The sequence below is a fragment of the Haliotis rubra genome, unplaced genomic scaffold (genome assembly GCF_003918875.1).
Source record: "Haliotis rubra isolate DU_JTF1 unplaced genomic scaffold, ASM391887v1 Scf589, whole genome shotgun sequence".
NCBI classification, from domain to species: Eukaryota; Metazoa; Mollusca; class Gastropoda; order Lepetellida; family Haliotidae; genus Haliotis; species Haliotis rubra.
In genome coordinates this window covers 541,420-563,767 of record NW_025767289.1, presented here as the reverse complement: position 1 = coordinate 563,767, position 22,348 = coordinate 541,420, and the positions used below count along the sequence as shown (strand labels likewise).

General features: G+C 39.4%; 1 protein-coding gene and 1 long non-coding RNA gene across 2 annotated transcripts; one reads left to right on the top strand and one right to left on the bottom strand.

Moving 5' to 3' along the window:
• Positions 1-6,260: 6,260 nt before the first annotated feature.
• Positions 6,261-11,314, bottom strand: LOC124254972. The gene is made up of 3 exons (XR_006892591.1): positions 11,184-11,314; positions 10,370-10,543; positions 6,261-10,117 (listed from the first exon to the last, which is right to left on the bottom strand). It is a non-coding gene; the product is annotated as an uncharacterized LOC124254972 (long non-coding RNA).
• Positions 11,315-13,129: 1,815 nt separating this feature from the next.
• Positions 13,130-15,919, top strand: LOC124254973. The gene is made up of 2 exons (XM_046688816.1): positions 13,130-14,861; positions 15,067-15,919. Exons 1-2 carry the CDS (start codon positions 13,749-13,751, stop codon positions 15,433-15,435), a joined length of 1,482 nt encoding a protein of 493 aa, XP_046544772.1. The 5' UTR covers positions 13,130-13,748; the 3' UTR covers positions 15,436-15,919.
• Positions 15,920-22,348: the final 6,429 nt, after the last annotated feature.

Below are 22,348 nucleotides of genomic sequence, written 5' to 3'. Positions count from 1 at the left end.
GTGGTTTCAATACGTGCTTTTCATATATTTTCGGTTTGTACCACTTGAAAATACATTGTGACTTGTTTCAGCATTTTCAGTCGCATGACTACACTTCTGATTAATATTTGTCGGTTTTGAAGTGGATGAAAGAAAGAATGCTTTCAAACTTGATTTAGCGGTCGGATAAATCTATAAGATCAACCTCATGTATTGGTGCATTTCAGGCAGTGATGCTCGTCTGATATATCAGATCAATATCACATATTAAGGCAACGACTTTGGGCTATTGTCATCAACACCAATCAAACCTCTGGTTATGTTTCATAATTCAAATTACCTTTGAGGAATAATCAAACAAATATGGACATCTTGAGGGAAACACATTCAAAGACTCATATAGTCAAGACTGACTGGCAATAATGACTTTGGAACGAAGAACAAGAGTGGTGTATAGCATTGGGTTGTCAGTACGTGAAGACACAAATTTCAAAGCCATCAATGGCATCCAAACATCCTATATTGTATTCTTCTTCAAAATGTATGTGCACATCAGTTTTCACTTCGAAACTATTCAATTTGGTCTTTAGTGGAGACTAAGATGTCTTATTTTAAGTGTATTAGAAGATCTAACAAGAAGGAATTGAAGGTATAAGAGAAGAGGGTAGTTTTATCATGCACTTGATTACATGTATACATGAGTACTTAGTGATAAAACAAGGCAAATGCATTGCATATCCTTGTAATAACTGCATTAAACAAAACTATCGTTTCATACAGTAGAATCATATTTGACTATCAGTTTGAAAACTCTGTTATTTGGGTTCGAGTTACAAGCACGTGTAGTATTCTTTTTATATCACATTACGACACATTTGTAACTTCAAATTGGAATCATTTGGAGAGAAATACATCTGCAACTCCACTACACACATTTGTGATATCTGTCTGTTCAAAGAGCAGTCGAGAGATCATTTGGAGTAATATGTTGCAATTCTTTGAATATCGCAGAGCAAGATATCAGGTCTGAATAGCTTTTCTTTTATGCCATAGGCCTCCCCACAAAAACAACACAAATGCTAAAGTATCAAACGAACACGTGTTTATGGCTGTTATGTGAGACACCAGAGCTAAGATTAATACTGTTTCTACAAATGGGATGAGCTGGGTTGTTAGTTTCTTTTATAAAAGTGTTTTTCCTAGTATGTATGTCCATCAACACAACGTAACATCACACAACTCTCAACATTCCATAAGGTAACCATGGCAATCATCCCCAATACAAACAGTCAATTCTCCTCTTTTTCGAAAATGACGATTTAGCATAAACATGTCAATGATACGCATTCCCTTTCCAGTCCCTATCAGGCAAATAAAGCCAAAATATTAAAAAGCACAGACTTGACATATACAAGGGTTATTAATGAGCGTTAAAGCGTATATTGTACGTTTTCTGGGTGAGATTAGTCACTACACAGAACAGACAAACGTGCACAGACACAAATTATACCTTGGGAGCATCAATACGTGGTTTCAATACGTGCTTTTCATATATTTTCGGTTTGTACCACTTGAAAATACATTGTGACTTGTTTCAGCATTTTCAGTCGCATGACTACACTTCGGATTAATATTTGTCGGTTTTGAAGTGGATGAAAGAAAGAATGCTTTCAAACTTGATTTAGCGGTCGGATAAATCTATAAGATCAACCTCATGTATTGGTGCATTTCAGGCAGTGATGCTCGTCTGATATATCAGATCAATATCACATATTAAGGCAACGACTTTGGGCTATTGTCATCAACACCAATCAAACCTCTGGTTATGTTTCATAATTCAAATTACCTTTGAGGAATAATCAAACAAATATGGACATCTTGAGGGAAACACATTCAAAAGACTCATATAGTCAAGACTGACTGGCAATAATGACTTTGGAACGAAGAACAAGAGTGGTGTATAGCATTGGGTTGTCAGTACGTGAAGACACAAATTTCAAAGCCATCAATGGCATCCAAACATCCTATATTGTATTCTTCTTCAAAATGTATGTGCACATCAGTTTTCACTTCGAAACTATTCAATTTGGTCTTTAGTGGAGACTAAGATGTCTTATTTTAAGTGTATTAGAAGATCTAACAAGAAGGAATTGAAGGTATAAGAGAAGAGGGTAGTTTTATCATGCACTTGATTACATGTATACATGAGTACTTAGTGATAAAACAAGGCAAATGCATTGCATATCCTTGTAATAACTGCATTAAACAAAACTATCGTTTCATACAGTAGAATCATATTTGACTATCAGTTTGAAAACTCTGTTATTTGGGTTCGAGTTACAAGCACGTGTAGTATTCTTTTATATCACATTACGACACATTTGTAACTTCAAATTGGAATCATTTGGAGAGAAATACATCTGCAACTCCACTACACACATTTGTGATATCTGTCTGTTCAAAGAGCAGTCGAGAGATCATTTGGAGTAATATGTTGCAATTCTTTGAATATCGCAGAGCAAGATATCAGGTCTGAATAGCTTTTCTTTTATGCCATAGGCCTCCCCACAAAAACAACACAAATGCTAAAGTATCAAACGAACACGTGTTTATGGCTGTTATGTGAGACACCAGAGCTAAGATTAATACTGTTTCTACAAATGGGATGAGCTGGGTTGTTAGTTTCTTTTATAAAAGTGTTTTTCCTAGTATGTATGTCCATCAACACAACGTAACATCACACAACTCTCAACATTCCATAAGGTAACCATGGCAATCATCCCCAATACAAACAGTCAATTCTCCTCTTTTTCGAAAATGACGATTTAGCATAAACATGTCAATGATACGCATTCCCTTTCCAGTCCCTATCAGGCAAATAAAGCCAAAATATTAAAAACAGACTTGACATATACAAGGGTTATTAATGAGCGTTAAAGCGTATATTGTACGTTTTCTGGGTGAGATTAGTCACTACACAGAACAGACAAACGTGCACAGACACAAATTATACCTTGGGAGCATCAATACGTGGTTTCAATACGTGCTTTTCATATATTTTCGGTTTGTACCACTTGAAAATACATTGTGACTTGTTTCAGCATTTTCAGTCGCATGACTACACTTCTGATTAATATTTGTCGGTTTTGAAGTGGATGAAAGAAAGAATGCTTTCAAACTTGATTTAGCGGTCGGATAAATCTATAAGATCAACCTCATGTATTGGTGCATTTCAGGCAGTGATGCTCGTCTGATATATCAGATCAATATCACATATTAAGGCAACGACTTTGGGCTATTGTCATCAACACCAATCAAACCTCTGGTTATGTTTCATAATTCAAATTACCTTTGAGGAATAATCAAACAAATATGGACATCTTGAGGGAAACACATTCAAAAGACTCATATAGTCAAGACTGACTGGCAATAATGACTTTGGAACGAAGAACAAGAGTGGTGTATAGCATTGGGTTGTCAGTACGTGAAAATACAAATTTCAAATCCATCAATGGCATCCAAACATCCTATATTGTATTCTTCTTCAAAATGTATGTGCACATCAGTTTTCACTTCGAAACTATTCAATTTGGTCTTTAGTGGAGACTAAGATGTCTTATTTTAAGTGTATTAGAAGATCTAACAAGAAGGAATTGAAGGTATAAGAGAAGAGGGTAGTTTTATCATGCACTTGATTACATGTATACATGAGTACTTAGTGATAAAACAAGGCAAATGCATTGCATATCCTTGTAATAACTGCATTAAACAAAACTATCGTTTCATACAGTAGAATCATATTTGACTATCAGTTTGAAAACTCTGTTATTTGGGTTCGAGTTACAAGCACGTGTAGTATTCTTTTATATCACATTACGACACATTTGTAACTTCAAATTGGAATCATTTGGAGAGAAATACATCTGCAACTCCACTAAACACATTTGTGATATCTGTCTGTTCAAAGAGCAGTCGAGAGATCATTTGGAGTAATATGTTGCAATTCTTTGAATATCGCAGAGCAAGATATCAGGTCTGAATAGCTTTTCTTTTATGCCATAGGCCTCCCCACAAAACAACACAAATGCTAAAGTATCAAACGAACACGTGTTTATGGCTGTTATGTGAGACACCAGAGCTAAGATTAATACTGTTTCTACAAATGGGATGAGCTGGGTTGTTAGTTTCTTTTATAAAAGTGTTTTTCCTAGTATGTATGTCCATCAACACAACGTAACATCACACAACTCTCAACATTCCATAAGGTAACCATGGCAATCATCCCCAATACAAACAGTCAATTCTCCTCTTTTTCGAAAATGACGATTTAGCATAAACATGTCAATGATACGCATTCCCTTTTGTAGCTCTTATGGGCAACCAGTGTAACTGTTTTAGAATAGGGTCATGCTTGAGAATTTGGGTGCTTTGCTCACAATATGTGCCGCAATATTTTCTATGCGTTGCAGACGGTTTAAGAGCTCTTGTGGGATGTTTAAAAGCAAGCTATTACAATAGTCTATTCTGGATAGAATGAGGGAACGAACAAGGGCAGCTGTAGAACATTCAGTCAGTAGATGGCGTATTATCTTTCCACTCCCTATCAGGCAAAGAAAAGCCAAAATATAAAAAAGCACAGATTTCACAAATTTCAAATCCATCAAGGGCATCCAAACATCCTACATTGTATTCTTCTTCAAAATGTATGTGCACATCAGTTTTCACTTCGAAACTATGCTATTTGGTGTTTAGTGGAGACTAAGATGTCTTCTTTTGTCTTCTTTAAGTGTATTAGAAGATCTAACAAGAAGGACATGAAGGTCTAAGAGAAGAGGGTAGTTTTATCATGCACTTGATTACATGTATACATGAGTACTTAGTGATGAAAAAAGACAAATGCATTGCATATCCATGTAACAACTGCATTAAACAAAACTATCGTTTCATACAGTAGAATCATATTTGACTATCACTTTGAAAACTGTAATTTGGGTTCGAGTAACAAGCACGTGTAGTATTCTTTCTACATCACATTACGACCCATTTGTCACTTCAAATTGGGATCATTTGGAGAGAAATACATCTGCAACTCCGCTAAACACATTTGTAATATATGTCTGTTCAAAGATCAGACGAGAGATCATTTGGAGTAACATGTTGCAATTCTTTGAATATAGCAGAGCAAGATATCAGGTCTGAATAACATTCTTTTATGCCATAGACTTCCCCACAAAATCAACACAAATGCTAGAGCATCAAACGAACTCGTTTTCATGGCTGTTATGTGAGCCACCAGAGATAAGATTAATACTGTGTCTACATATGGGATGAGCTGGGTTGTTAGTTTCTTTTATAAAAGTGTTTTTCCTAGGATGTATGTCCATCAACAAACCGTAACATCACACAACTATCAACATTCCATAAGGTAACCATGGCAACCATCCCCAATACAAACAGACAATTCTCCTCTTTTTCTAAAATGACGATTTAGCATGAACATGTCAATGATACGCATTCCCTTTAATGACAATAATAATAATAATTAGTCCATTTGTATTGCGCTAAATCCACACCGACAGCATGCTCATAGCGCAGACAAGATAGAATTTAGGAGTCACTTGTAAAACATAGAGAAAAGGTATGTCTTTAGGTTTGCTTTGAAACATGTGACTGTTGGGCTTGTTCTAAGGTGAGCTGGTAGCTCATTCCAGTTCAACGCGGCCGCCACTTGAAAGGAACGAAAACCATAGGATTTCAACTTTCATTTTTGAATGTGAAGTAAGTTTTTGTCACTGGAGCGAAGCTGTCTGCATGGAAGATATGGTTTGAACAGTTCTTTGAGATAGCCCGGAGCAGTGCCTAGTATGCACTGGTAGACAAGGGTTAAAACCTTAAAGTTCACTGTAGCTCTTATGGGCAACCAGTGTAACTGTTTTAGAATAGGGGTCATGCTTGAGAATTTGGGTGCTTTGCTCACAATATGTGCCGCAATATTTTCTATGCGTTGCAGACGGTTTAAGAGCTCTTGTGGGATGTTTAAAAGCAAGCTATTACAATAGTCTATTCTGGATAGAATGAGGGAACGAACAAGGGCAGCTGTAGAACATTCAGTCAGTAGATGGCGTATTATCTTTCCACTCCCTATCAGGCAAAGAAAAGCCAAAATATAAAAAAGCACAGATTTCACAAATTTCAAATCCATCAAGGGCATCCAAACATCCTATATTGTATTCTTCTTCAAGATGTATGTGCACATCAGTTTTCACTTCGAAACTATGCTATTTGGTGTTTAGTGGAGACTAAGATGTCTTCTTTTAAGTGTATTAGAAGATCTAACAAGAAGGACATGAAGGTCTAAGAGAAGAGGGTAGTTTTATCATGCACTTGATTACATGTATACATGAGTACTTAGTGATGAAAAAAGACAAATGCATTGCATATCCATGTAACAACTGCATTAAACAAAACTATCGTTTCATACAGTAGAATCATATTTGACTATCACTTTGAAAACTGTAATTTGGGTTCGAGTAACAAGCACGTGTAGTATTCTTTCTACATCACATTACGACCCATTTGTCACTTCAAATTGGGATCATTTGGAGAGAAATACATCTGCAACTCCGCTAAACACATTTGTAATATATGTCTGTTCAAAGATCAGACGAGAGATCATTTGGAGTAACATGCTGCAATTCTTTGAATATAGCAGAGCAAGATATCAGGTCTGAATAACATTCTTTTATGCCATAGACTTCCCCACAAAATCAACACAAATGCTAGAGTATCAAACGAACTCGTTTTCATGGCTGTTATGTGAGCCACCAGAGATAAGATTAATACTGTGTCTACATATGGGATGAGCTGGGTTGTTAGTTTCTTTTATAAAAGTGTTTTTCTTAGGATGTATGTCCATCAACATCACACAACTCTCAATATTCCATATTGACAACCATCCCCAATGCAAACAGACATTTCTCCTCTATTCCTAAAATGACGATCCAGCATGTACATGTTAATGATCCGCATTCCCTTTCCAACCCCTATCAGACAAAACAAAAAGCCCCAATATACCAAGGCACAGACTCGACATATACAGGCGTTATTAATGAGCGTAAAGCGGATATTGTACGTTTTGTGGGTGTGATTGCTGACTACAAAGCGTGCACAGACAAACATTATACATTGGGAGTATCAATACAAGGTTTTCATATATTTTCGGTGTGTACCACTTGAAAATACATTGTGACTTGTTTCAGCATTTTCAGTCGCATGACTACACTTCTGATTAATATTTGTCGGTTTTGAAGTGGTTGAAAGGAAGAATAGATTCAAACTTGATTTTGCGGTCGGATGTATATATAATACCAGCTTCATGCATTGGTGCATAGCAGGCAGTGATGCTCGTCGTATCGATACGCGGTTTTCATATATTTTCGGTTTGTACCAGTTGAAAATACATTGTTACTTGTTTCAGCATTTTTAGTTGCATGCCCACACCTCTAGTCGTACATGATTAATATTTGTCGGTTTTGAAGTGGTTGAAAGAATATTTTCAAATACATCAATTTCATTGAAGCGTGAGACAGCCTTCTTGTTCATTAGCACATTCTTTTTCACTTGGACACTTTCCTCATTTGGTCTTTAGTGGAGAGAAACGTGTCCGTTGTTCAGTATTCTAACAGATGTAAGGACATGAAGTGGTTGACGTAATATATTCAAACTTGGTTTTGTAGTCCGATTTGTTTCTTAAAAAATCTACTTCCTGTATTTGAACTTGCCAGGAAGTGATGCATCTCTGATATATCAGATCAATATATTATATCAAAGTGACGCCTATGGACACTTTTCATCAACACCAATCAAACCTCAGCTTATGTTTCATAATTCAAGTTACTTATGCAAGATAACAGTAGAGATGTTGATACCATGAGGAAAACACATTCAATAGATTTACATCGTCAAGATGACTGGCAATATTGGCTTTCAAACGAAGAACAAGGAGTAAATACCATTGAATAGTCAGTAAATGATGACACACATTTCAAATACATCAATGTCATTGAAGCATCCTATAATGCCTTCTTGTTCAGGAGCACATCATTTTTCACTTCGACACTTTCCTCATTTGGTCTTTAGTGGAGACAAAGATGTCCTTTGTTAAGTATTCTAACAGATACAAGAAGAAGGACATGATGGTATAGGAGGAAGACGAAGTTGTAGTTTTACCATGCACTTGCTTACATGTACACATGCGTATTTAACATTGCATGTCCATGTATCAACTTCATTAAACACAATTATCGTTTAATACTGTAATTTTCTGTTTGACTATGGGTTTGAAACTGATATAGTTTGGGTTCGAGCAACAGGCATGTGTTAGTATTCTTTCTACATCACATTATGTCACATCTGTCACTTCAAATTTGGATTATTTGGAGAGAAATAAGTTTACAATTCCTTTAAACACATGTAATATCTGTGGCAAGGGATTGTTTTGAGTTACATGCTACAACTTTTTTTAACTCAACATAAATAACCATATTTTCGATAACACCTGTAAAATACATATTTGTTTTCATATTATTGTATCCAATTGGTCGTACTTAAGCTAGAAATTTGAAATTGAAATTCTCCATTGACAACTTGTATAACGATTTCTGTGAATAGGTTTCTTTGATTTCTTCCCTTTTATCTTCTTTATTTTATATACATATTGGAGGGATAATAATACGAAAACCCACTAATCACTGTCCTCCTTATTAACTATGTTTTGGGATCAACAACTGTTTGGGTTACAGCTATGCCAATACGTAACTAGCGCGATGTATAAATAGATAATGCTGACACGCGGCCTACATGACTTGGGTCCAAAAACCTCAGGAGTTGGGCAACAAATGTCCTTTCAAGACAATCTTCATTCATCTACTAAAGTTTACGTTGCGGAAAGATACCATATATTAATTACATGGACTAATAGTTTAGATACTGGGTGCCATCTTACACACTTAACTGCAAAGCATGCTTGATCATCAAGTGGACTTCTGCAGTGGCCAGGTGGAACACGTTATGCAGTGTGCACAATCAAAGCTAGACATTATATGTTACGAGATATATATCAAATCATGGCCCGATACCGTTGAGTAGACAAAGAAAATCAACAAATTAATTAAATCCAGAGAGTTGTGTGGTACACGTATGAGCCAGATTTAATATTATATGCAGGTTCACGAATACTAACTAGTTATGTCATACAAGACAAAAGCCATGCAAGCCTTGGCTGACATTAACTGTGTGACTTTCATTTTTATGAACCCCGAAGAGAGCGTGCTATTTATGTTTAGGTTCGGATTCGCGATGGGGTCAATAGACCCTCAGTCATTATCAGTTTCCAAGAACCTGGACAATAAACTGACAAATAAATCCATCTCAAAACTAGATTGCCTCGGATCCTGAAATTCAGATTTTAAATGGGACAACTTTATTTCTGGGACAAAATGTGAGTCTTTCGTCCTCCATCCTCAAAGAAAGTTCGCGGAAAATAAGACAAAAAGACAAAGTTGATATACAGGTCGTGATATAGCAACAGGTTTTAACTCGTCCAAAATTAATTCAGTCAGTTCGGATATTTGATTATTAATCTTTAATGTATGACCAGCTGCCATTATAGGGGTCAAGGTTGTTGAGGAGAGTCGTCATGCGTTCACATGCGCTGCGCATGTAATCAATGTTGACACGTGATATAAGCAGGACTGTTGTTGGTGGGTCTGGTTTACTGCCATGTGGCTACTGGGGTGACAAGCTGCACGTGCGATTAAACCAACAGGTTTCTGTCCGAGAACCAGCTGTTATTTAGCGGTACGAACATTAACTCAGAACAATGTTCGATCCCTAAATAAATATAAGTATAACCACAAGGTGAATAAATGCCTGCTTGGGTCAGGAACGAATGTGAGTTGTTTGAAAGAAACAAAGTATAAAATCGTCGGTGGATGACAGATGGAGTATGCAGTCTATATCTTCACAGTGGCCGTGACGTTTGCCACACTCTACAGGCGTGCTCGCTTTTCTACCTTCACACAGACAGATCACTGCTGTATTTACGTGCCGAGACAGTAACATTAGTCCACTTGATGTCCTTCGGGGAAAAACAAACATGTCAATTTTATCATGACCATTATCATTAGAAATAGCATTGTTGATATGTTTTATCATTGATATTATCACTTACATTATCTCGTTGAAAATAAATTGAAGTTATGAAACTGTTCACTTGTGAACGTGTTATTTCATAATATTTTGCGGATGAATACCGTGACATTGTAGTTACTTGTGTTGAATAAACAAGAGTAGCTGTCTACTATACTACATATGTATAGCATCACCTTACCAATAACCAGTTTTATTGACACGTCATGTCGACGTGACATGAAGGATGCATATTCAACTCTATAGCCTAGATGACTTCAATATCATAGCTGATCAGGGCTTGCACGGTGTAAACTGCAGCTTTCTTTAAGGTATTAGCGTCTATAGTAAGCATGACGTGGCGAGGACATGGGGGCTGTAACAGAAGTAAAACCCACATAATTCACGTCATTTAACACAATAACAGTGGCAAAAGATGAAACATAGATACGTATCTCAACACGAACACGTGCTCCTGGCAGAGAAATATGGATCACAAAAGCTGTCACCTGAGAAACAGCGCTGTCTAATGGCGATATCTACCGATAACAAAATGACTGCCGTTGGACATGGAGGAGGTATTAATGTCTACACACAAAATAGATTGCTTGATAACGTTTAACTTGAAATAAACTAAGCGGCGAAATGACGAGAGAGACATGACTCCAGAAACTCATTAATTGTGTATATTTTCTGTGTATATTTTCTGATTAAATAAAATCATAATCATCAAGTAACATCAATATCTGTTCAACTTCCAAAAGAAATCTGCTAAACAACGCACAGGTTAATACTTTTCTTCCTTTCAAAGCACTGGTTTTCAGGTGACCTATTTTCGATAACTGTTTAAAATACTTATAGCACACTCGACATTTCTGTAACGTTACGTCCGTGAGTATTCAACACACCAAATGTTCAAGTAGCCAGTTCCCAAAGTGAATGATTTAAGCATACAGATCATCATACTGTAGATGACATTAGAAACCCGTGTAGATGAACAAAATGTTTCAGCTTACCTTGCCGTCGCCAACGCCTTGTCTTCGTTGCGGGAGAGAGGTGAGCGAGAGACCCTGCCTCCACCTCGGCTCTGAAAGCAATGGTGGTCGCTGCTACTGGCTTATATAGAGCCCCTCCTGCGGACGTACCGAGAACGTGGCGGCGCTTGCACAACAGCGCATTGCCACGTAAACACTACGTTGTTATGCTGACGTCACTGTCTAAATTTAGCCTGGAAAAATCCATTCATAGAACGCTGCGTTTTGGAGACCATAAATAGTTACCGTTATTCAGGTAATTGGTTTTCTTTACACACTGAGTCTTGTTGTTAATGCAAGTTCACTTAATAGTAGCTGAGAGGTACTGGCCCCTTCTATCGTAACACATACACACGTACAAAATGTGTTATCAGAGCCAAAAACACATTTGCAATCCGCCGAAACGCAACCGGTTGGCAATCGTTGTGAAATGCGCAGCTTACCGCCCACTTCGCCATATGCCATTCATCGACGAGTAACATTTATAAATAAGTACGTTGTCATACCGATGACTAAAGAGTTATTTATATTGTAATGATAATGAATATCATTATATTTTTCATTGCAAAGCATTAGATACTTTGAGGAAACAATATTTATCCTCCCATCTAACCTCTTTTCCCAATGAAACAATTAAGTTCACGAAAATATTATCTGTAAAAACATCTTGAGACATAGTAAATCTATCAAAATATATCCTACATCTATTATCTCTTGTCAGAAAAATATGTTAATATGTTGTTTACTGCCATCTTGAATTTGAATTTGTATTTGTATATATGTTTACAATATATGCTCTTGTACCACCAAGGTGGTTTATGAGAATAAAGAATTGATTAATAACGTAATAATAATTTTCAGTGGTTGGTGCACGTTATGTAGAGTCAGTTCCTCCCAACAGGCTGTTCCAGTTGTTGGTAATGTACCTGACATAATTCTACATCTGTAAACAACGTCATGATAAGTTTAGTTAGCCTTCTTATGATTCACTTCAGTACATAATGATTCCACAAGCAAAGATTATATAACCATGAAAATGATGCCGTGTCTACTTTCAATATAGGTCGTGCGCATGCTCTTGAAGGTAATCCTCATATTACGAAGAGAACGATATTTAATCTCCTCGTCACAGAACCCATTCATCCTGCACACCAAGAACCTGTTGTGCGAGAAGCTTATGTGCGATTAAAGGTTGTATAACCGTTGCCCTAGTAAGGTTACACAGCATGTCGGGAGCACGGGGAAATCAACACCGACATATGCCATGATGCTGGACTTCGACCTCACGAAAGTCAAACAAAATGGAGTATCTATGGTATCAACGTGGTAGTCGGGATCTGCTGATAACATAGGCTGAGTAACTTCTGTAATGTATTATGGATAAATATAACACTTTACTCGACACTTTTCAAAATATTCAGGAATTTGTCAGATAAGACTTTCATTGTGAAGTTTTCCTATCAGACTTTAATATACATAAGCAATATTTTAATTTCATCTCGGTGTAAGGCAGATGTGGCCTAATCGATGCTACCAAACATTGTCAGACTACATCTACTTTAAGACACATTCATTACGATATATACATGAGCCGATGCGCAGTGACCTTGTGTTCCTATACACCGACAACGTCCATCTGTCATTCGCATCCTCCTTTGGAGACAATTACATTGAAACTGAAGAGTTATATAATTAGTTTAATAATAATGCCCCCTGATATAATAGAATTAGTTTAAAAATAATGACCCTGATATAATATAATTATTTAGGTTCAAAAAAAGGCATTGAGCAAGATGTTTAATTGTAGATATGAACGGCTGCTAAAAAGGTTATGTTTTGTTTTCGGAAAAGAGCAAGTCTAGAAACAGACTACATGTACACTATTTAGGATGCTGATGTAATGGTATTGTCAATACCAACTGTACCGCCACATGCCAGGATGCCAGCAAAATATAGTTGATGTATCACAGAAGTGCGCGACATAAGTGTCTAGTCTGTAGCACGTGTTCATGTCCCACCGTGGATGGTTTGAGAAACAAAACGACTGGGCTTGATAGGTCACAGTTCAACGAAATACACATGACCGGGCCAATGCTGGACATGTGACCAATCTCTGGTCACAAGGTCACGGTAAGGGTTGCCGTGAACTACTCAGGTTCGGGCTACATGAGCACGTTTGTCTCATCCTATCGTCTTCTCTTTCGCCCGTACTCAGTCATGCATACACTGTATACAGAAGCTGGTCGTGCGTAATACAATCTCAATTTGGGAAACCCACCAGTCTCGGTTTCTTCAACTTACTACCGGGTTTGAAAACCACGCGACAATTCATGAGTATCCTCACAGCTTTGTGTTCATTGAAACTGGATATATACACCGTCTAGTAGCACTGGGGTATATGCATATATCTACAGAAGGGCACATGTTCGTATTACCTGGATCAAACGTGGTGTCACAGCGACCTACAGAAATATGTTGCTTTGTGGATTACCAAATTCAGGCGTATTCAGTGTAAACTTGATTTAACTTCCGAAGCCCGTGTACAAAATGTCAAGAATAATTGTGAATGAACATACAGATCACACAGTCGTGATGGATATACCTTACCAAACCTACCGCAAAAGTCAAGATAAATATTGCCTTGATCTGTTTCTACCTCGTAGCTTTTTCTCTCCAGGGAAAGACCAGATTCAAAAGATGTTTACTCCGGAATACCCACTTAACCACAAACAGGTCGTCGAAAGAGATTCTCATTCTCTTCTTAAACAAACAGCATCGTGTTGTCATGATCAGAAAGCACCAGCGTGCAGTAATGGCAAAGCCAGTCCCCCGCCAGTGGTGGTGTTTGTGCATGGTGGTGGGTGGCAGAGGGGATGTAGACGCGCCTGGACTTACTTTGGGGGTAGCATCAACCTTCTGTCCAGTTTCATCACATGGTCCTTTGGTCTTTACCAAAACGTAGGATCGAGTTTGGCGAGCCGTGGGGTGGCGTGTGCAGTTATTTCCTACCCACTCACTCGTCCCGCGATGCCCTTGGTTCTGCTGGACATCATTGTGTCCTACTCTTGTAGTGCTATCTTTTCTTCCATGGTTTACCAACTGATATCTATAACTTGCCTTTTCATTCATTCTACATGCTCCTTTCTCATGAAATGGGAACATGCCTTGGTGATAAATGAAAACAGTATGGAAAGTGCAAACCGCACATTTGTACTCAGCGTGACATTGTCATCTATGTTCATCTTCAACAATTATTTGATTTTATTAGCAATGTTTATATGCAGTTGTAACAACCCTTTCAAAGGCATACCTCCACTTGTAGCAAGATTGCTGTGGACAACAGTCAGTGTCCTTCTTGCTCACCTATCATCCGTGTTGGGCAGCGAAACAGCTGCCTACACATATCTGTGTACATCATTGTTGTGCATCAGCATCCAGCTTCACAGTGCCAGGCAGTGGCAGCCTGTCTCCAACTCACAGCAGATACGAGCCATAACTACAGCTTTCAAATGGATCAAGAACTGCAGTGAACGCACGTCTCTGTTCGATTCAAAATCTATATTCCTGATGGGTCACTCGGCGGGTGGTCAGCTTGTTTCTCAACTAGCCCTGGACAAACATCATCTAGAAGACGGCGGATGCTCGTCCAGTGACATTAAGGTAATAACACACCATATTTCTGTGAAATGAATAATGGTGTGTGTGTGTGCGTGTGTCAGGAAATTACAAATGATAGCAAAGATAGTTTAAAAGTTGTGCCTGCTCACATTAACATTTTAAGCTAATGATTATGCAAAGTTTTAAGCGTACAATTTCTTGTTAAAGCGAGCAACATAAATAATTGGTGAACAACTGTTCGTTGCAGGGTGTTGTCTCTATCTCTGGGGTGTATGACTTACAGAAGCTTTCATCCCCCGTCTTGAGACGCCTGTATCTCCACCCCGCCTTCGGCCCACTCCCTGACAACTGGCTTCAGGCCTCCCCGATCATCCTCATCTCAGAACCAATCGGTGGAAGGAGTTGTCCCCCCTTTCTGCTTCTAACAGCACAGATTGATGGGCATTTGAATCGTGACGCCGACGAGTTCTGCGAGAAGCTCAAATTGAGGAATGTTCCCGTCATAAAGCATATTATTCCATTAACTATGCACTTAACCATCATGGCTTGTTTCTCAGTGTTTCAGTCGTCTGTTTGTCAAAAATGCGTTGATTTCATCAAGGATAACACCTCATAGTGCCGCATTTCATTAAAAGTGGACAGTTTCTATATAAACAATTGTATTTAATTATGTACATTCTGATGAGCAATTAGTAATAACGGTGGTGCATAGTACAATATTCTTTAGGTTCGCCTTATTTTCATCCTGTTTTTTAGCCTTGTTTGTGGTAATGAATACACAATGCCATTTAGAAAGTGGTCAAATTGTATATTTAGGATTACACTTTTTCAGTAAAGTTCAGATTCTAGTACTTTTGGGGGATTGAGTCCCATCTGAGATTCCAACCCAAACTCTCAGAGTCAGGGACCTTATCGCCAGCACACAAAGTCAGTGATCTAACCGACTCTGTCACTACCTTTCCACAAACAATCTGAAAACTGAACGAATGAAAGCTAGGAGTGGGTCAGTTTAGTTTTACACAACACTCAGCAATATTTCAGCTATATGGCGCGGTGTGTAAGTAATCAAGCATGGACCAAACAATCCAGTGATCAACAGCATGAGCATCGATCTACCTAATTGGGATAGGATGACATGCATCCACCAAGTCAGCGAGCCTGACCACCCGATCCCGTTAGTCACCTCTTTATGATATGCATGCCCTAGGAATACACGATGCCATTTAGAAGAGCTCATATGTAGGATGTTATATTTGTGATTACACTTATTCAAAGTACAGATTCTTAGACAGTGTAATCCCAAATATGACATGTTGTTTCAAATAAGGTTCTAATAGAAGCTACAAATTTGAAATAAAGTGTGACCATTGAATGGAGAGCTATTTTGAGACTCACCTTATCATGTCTAACCAGTGTTGGTCTCACACAGTCTGAGAGATACACTTTAACTCAGCATATGTTATTCTCTCACTGCATGTGTTGTTGAAAGATGCTGTAGTCAAAGTTTGGAAATAAATTGTGATATTTGGAGCATATGTTATTCTCTCACTGCATGTGTTGTTGAAAGATGCTGTAGTCAAAGTTTGGAAATAAATTGTGATATTTGGAGCATATGTTATTCTCTCACTGCATGTGTTGTTGAAAGATGCTGTAGTCAAAGTTTGGAAATAAATTGTGATATTTGGAGCATATGTTATTCTCTCACTGCATGTGTTGTTGAAAGATGCTGTAGTCAAAGTTTGGAAATAAATTGTGATATTTGGAGAATATGTTATTCTCTCACTGCATGTGTTGTTGAAAGATGCTGTAGTCAAAGTTTGGAAATAAATTGTGATATTTGGAGAATATGTTATTCTCTCACTGCATGTGTTGTTGAAAGATGCTGTAGTCAAAGTTTGGAAATAAATTGTGATATTTGGAGCATATGTTATTCTCTCACTGCATGTGTTGTTGAAAGATGCTGTAGTCAAAGTTTGGAAATAAATTGTGATATTTGGAGAATATGTTATTCTCTCACTGCATGTGTTGTTGAAAGATGCTGTAGTCAAAGTTTGGAAATAAATTGTGATATTTGGAGTGTCTTCCATATAAATTAATGACAGTTGCAAGGAAATCACCATGGTAATTCCTTAATATACTTTATCATCTTCTATTATTACAAAACTAAGCCAAATGATTCACTTTCTACTGAGTTTTGAATCAAACATAAACTTGCTTCTTTTAGTTGGATGCAGTTCACGGGTGGTTGGAAAACAATCCACTTTCCGTTTATGCTCTCTGTGCCACTCTGCAAATTAATTGATCTGGGACAAGATTCCCTGTGTGGCACACAAGTGTTTCTTATGCCCCTGTGGCTTATGTGTGCTGCAAGCTGTAACTGATTGAGGGTAGATCATTAATACCTTTAATTAACCTCATTAGATAGCAATAGCACCAATTATTAAGTACCATTCATTTAATTATTTACACACATCTCTCTCACACATGATGTACTCCAAACCAAGCCTGTAGATTTTGGTATTGTCGTCCTGGACTCGTCTTCTCTTTGATGGCTGATGTCCTTCGGCATCCTTGTTCAACTGCTCTTTTTTTTGAACAAAAGGATCATCTGGTACATGTTCAGGCGAGATTTCTGTTCAGGCATGGAAAGACGGTTGTTATAACCTTCACAGTTATTGTTTGTTCTTGGTGTTTCACTGCAGAAATGATTCCCAACTGCAATGGGAAAGTGTACTTGCGCCCAAGTGTCTGAGAAGTAATCACAAATTTCCACACATTTGCTTATGGACGGTGTCATGGAAGCAACAAGTTCAAATCCCATCAGAACGAGTGATACTGGCAAGAAGCCAAGTCCAATGCGCGTATGAAACCAGTACTGCACATCACTGGAGGTCTTGTACTGTTTGGAAAGTCCTAACTCTTTCTCCAAAGGGCTTGTCCAAAATGAAACAAACAACTTTTGAGGTGAGCAGAAGGCAATAATGAACGAACAATATTATGCACAGCAAGCTCAAAATAAAAAAACATGGATGTGTCTCTTGGATCGCAAATGACAAAGAGTCCCACTGATGTAGTGGTTACCAACGCAAGGCAGCCAGGTTGTCTGCATCTCCACTGGACAGTTCCGTTCTGGTTTACGGTCTTGTTCTTGTACTTAAACCCCTGCATCAATATATCATGTCCCCCCTGTCTGCTGTCCACAATCTCTCCTCTATCTTCCATGATGTTTGATCAGTGACATAACTGATATTATATACATCCCTATTTCCTTCTCCAGATAAACAGTTTACTAGTTCCTTCTCAGTATGGATGGACAACAAAAGTACCTCATTCATACCTAATTACACCTAATTAACAAAAAGGTATAACAACAGTAGCTCCTGAGTAAAGTAATCTTAACGAGTTCACACCTCATTAAAACTAATTAACTGAAATGGGGATCTGTCCCTGTGTGGTACATGCCCTCGACCCAATTTCCCGGTGTGGCACTTGTAATCAGTGATGTGTGGCAGATGCAAGTGCCACAGAGGGAAACCACCCCATTAGTTTTTCACCACCTACAACGGAGAAATAATTATTCCCAAAAATACATAAAACAATTTATGCAATATTGGAAATTTTAACTATAAATTGTATATTTATATACTTATCCTATCTCACGACTTGCACCTCTCTCTCTTCATTCGACCATGAGTGGAAACGAATTAAAACCTTGCTCCAGGCCTTCCTTGTCCCTGTCCCCGTGCTGTGCATGCCTTCCTGCCTTAGCCATACTCACTAGGCCGTGACAGCACGTGGCATGCGCAGTCCTCACCCACGTGATCACCTTCCATACTCATTCTCGATCTTGGAGCCATAAAAGGACAAAACCGGAACGGTGGTAATCTAAGTAGTGGGGAGGTAGGGTGGGACTTTATCGCGTGAGATAGGATAAGTATATAAATATACAATTTATAGTTAAAATTTCCAAATTTTTAAACTTATCCTATCTCACGACTTGCACTTATCCCACGGTAGGAAGGTGGGTCATAGATTACCCGAAGTTCAAGCGATAACAGCTAAGCGTTATGCCAAAACAACCGTAGGAAGCAACTACAAGGCAGGCAAATAACTACCAAAGTTACTACGTGTGAGGGTTAGTGCGAACCCATTGACTTACTAAGCACAAGTGCTCCCAGGGACCGGGATTCCCGAGCAATTAGGTGTTCAGTCACTACCTTCACAAAGTGAAAGGACGCAGCTTAGCGAGTGTAATCAGTCTCATCGCCACGATTTCCAAGGTACCCCCGTAATAAAAGTCTAACGACTAGTATCGGGCCAGCCCCTGCTTCGAAACAACCCCCACAGACACCGTCCCGAGGAGGGTGAAAGGGTAATTGAATCGGAAAAACTCACAATTTTAACGTTCAGTACCACATCATCTTATGACTTCCACTACTTACCACAGTAAGATCACATAGATGTGTATAGGTACTTAGGAGCATGAACGCTACGAAGTGTAACACTTCAGGAATGACTCACTTCACTTACGTAATTACTCCATGGAGCAGAGGACAGTAAGTGAGGTGGCGACACTCCAGCGTCTCAAAAGCGAGACATGCGATGGTTAGTTCGAACCCATTGACTTACTAAGTACAAGTGGTCCAGGGACTGTGATTCCTGAGCAATGTGGTGTTCAGTCACTACCTTCACGAAAGTGAAAGGACGCAGCTTAGCGAGTGTAATCAGTCACATTACCACGATTTCCAAGGTCTGACGACCAGTATCGGGCCAGCCGCTGCTTCGAAACAACCCCCACAGACACCGTCCCAAAGGGTAATTGAATCGGAAAACTCACAAGTCCCAGAAGAATCGAAGACACAAATCAGAAATAAAATTCAGAATTTTATTCAGATTGTACACAAAGCAGAAATGATCGCAACTGGTGATCATCTGCGCTGAAGCTGATGGTTGTCCCGAGTGCCCGAACAGGTCTACATCTGGTCGTGATAACAGGTAGATCTTTGATTGGAAGATCAGAGGCAGTTGTTTCCACTCCGTGAGTGACAGGGCATCGGCAATGACATTCCTCATCCTGGGAATGTGTCGGGCTCTGGCCACTGTGTGGAGTGAATCGATCAGATGATAAATTTGAAACATCAACTGAAGCAGAGCTGCTGATCCTGTCGACCCATGATGGTTTATGTACAAAAATACCATCGAAATGTCTGATTGAATCAGTATATGAGTGAACCGTAGTTCAACTGCCCAATGCCGAACGGCGAGAATGACAGGGCTGAATTCCAATTCGTTGTGATGAAGGGCCCTTTCTCCTGATGACCACTGCTAGGCCACTTGATGAAGAAATTGAGCGCCCCAGCTTGAAAGATGTGTCAACGTACAGGTGTTGAGGGCACCATAGAGACTCCAACACAAACATTCCACTTGTTGAGCCACCAACGAAAGACTGAATGTAGTTTTGCGGGAAGACAAATCAACTCCCTGGGGTTGTCGTCCCCGATGTATGGGCACAGAAACATCTGAAGAGGGCTAAGCTGCAGCTGGCCCCTGTAAGTCAGCGCTTGTGCCGACGTCAACCACCCCAGTAACTTCTGCCACTGGCGAAAAGTTGTGGGTTGGACCAGCACTAGTGGTGCGGTGCACTGAATCTTGTCCCACCTCTCCTGGGGCACAAACATCATGACCTGTCGTGTTGAATATTGTCCCAATAAAAAGAAATCATCGGGTTGGTGTTACCTCCGATTTCTCCGAATTTAGCAGCCATACTAATTGCGTGAGCAACTTGATGATGAACTGCCTGTGGAGAGGAAGGACAACTAGATCCGGCTGGGCTTGAACACAGTCGTCAATATAGTTCTCAAATGTCACGCCTCGACAATGCAGGTAACTTGTTATCGGATTGGGTATCTGAGTAAAAAGCCACGGGGCCGCACATATGCCCATACAGCAGGACCCTCCATTGGTATCAATGACGCCCCTTGAAAGTAAATCGAAGATACTACCGATAGTCTGGATGTATCCGGATGTGAAGGTAGGCGTCTCGCAGGTCGAGGGACTGACTGACTGACTGACTGACTGACTGAGTTTAGTTTTACGCCACTTTTAGCAATAATCCAGCAACATCACGGCGGGGGACACCAGAAATGGGCTTAACACATTGTGCCCATGTGGGGAATCGAACCCGGGTCTTCGGCATGACAAGCCAACGCTTTAACCACTAGGCTACCCCACGGCCCTCGCAGGTCGAGGGAAATGAGAAGTCTAACCACTCTTGCCTCTGACACAAAGATATCTCCTGATATAAGAACATTCATAAGTCGAGCAACTATGTCAGTTCTGACGGAGTGCTCAATGTAGTATGTTCGGTGCATGGAGATTGTCAGTCAATCTACAGGAACGTTCACATTGTAAACGAATTGAAGAAATTCGTACGATCGGTGACCTCAGGAACGTTTCGGTTGGCCGAACAAAATGATGATTCGCCAGGTGGAGTGATAAAGGTAGTAGATCGCTGCCTGGTGACAGTCCTTGCATAACTGCAGTGACCTCTGAACTCAGTGCTTGTGCTAGTCAAACCGTTCACGGGTGTTTCTGTCTGTCACCCTCGGTAAGCAGTCTCTCTCGACTGGCTGTCGAAATCCCGACACAATCACTCTTACCGGGAATGGCAGCATTCATTGTTACTAGCATTTAAAGGCTGGACTTGGTATCCGATTCGTGGGACCAAGACAAGTCTGCAAGGGCACTTCATAGTCACTCTAATCATCAAAATTCCGGTAAACAAACAGCAGTCCGCCATTTGCAAACGTTACACACGGTCTTCGGTTAACCGGGCGAGTCGCAACCAATAAATTCCAGGCTGAGCTATGCTGGCTATTTGACAAAACATCACTGCTGGTACCATGCGCAAAAACTTCACCCATCTGTTATCGTTCCAGAAACTTGCTTATCATGTAAAACAAAGGGAGCTGAAGATGACGAACCATCTGCAACAATCTCACCCAGCGATACACAAACACGCTGTTACCAGTAGTCTGTAGTAACAAGACTCAGTGGAGCGTCGTAAAGTATTCCTGGCTAGCAAGCGTATCTAGTAATGCCATATCGGGTGGTTGTAGAACTGATATCTACACCGAAGGGTAGAATTGTTGAACCAAATCATTCATCAATGGTGAAGATCAGATGGTAGATTAAATCTGGAATGAGATGAGCCACGGTCACGGAGGACTCTTGAGAACTGGGATCGTCAGGCCGTCAAGTGCCGAGTGTGATATCTCTAGATGACTGCGCTACTGACATCACATGTAAATCAATTCGGCATTGTGAAGCACATAGCTACTACCTCTGTACAACCATCCGAAAAAGAGGTACAAGGTGGGATAAGTTATGTGACTAAAAACATTAAGCACCTCACAAGCCGTAAGGTAAACCGGATAAACAAATCAAATTGTCGAGCTTAGAGCTTGCCACTTCGTAATGAGGAATTCAGCGCCTTACAGATGCCCTGAAAACTATGATCGTTGAAAACT

Coding starts and splice junctions, on each gene's coding strand:
- LOC124254973 (XM_046688816.1), top strand. CDS start 13,749: ATGTCAAGAATAATTGTGAATGAACATACAGATCACACAGTCGTGATG. Junction 14,862..15,066: donor GCTCGTCCAGTGACATTAAG/GTAATAACACAC, acceptor TGTTCGTTGCAG/GGTGTTGTCTCTATCTCTGG.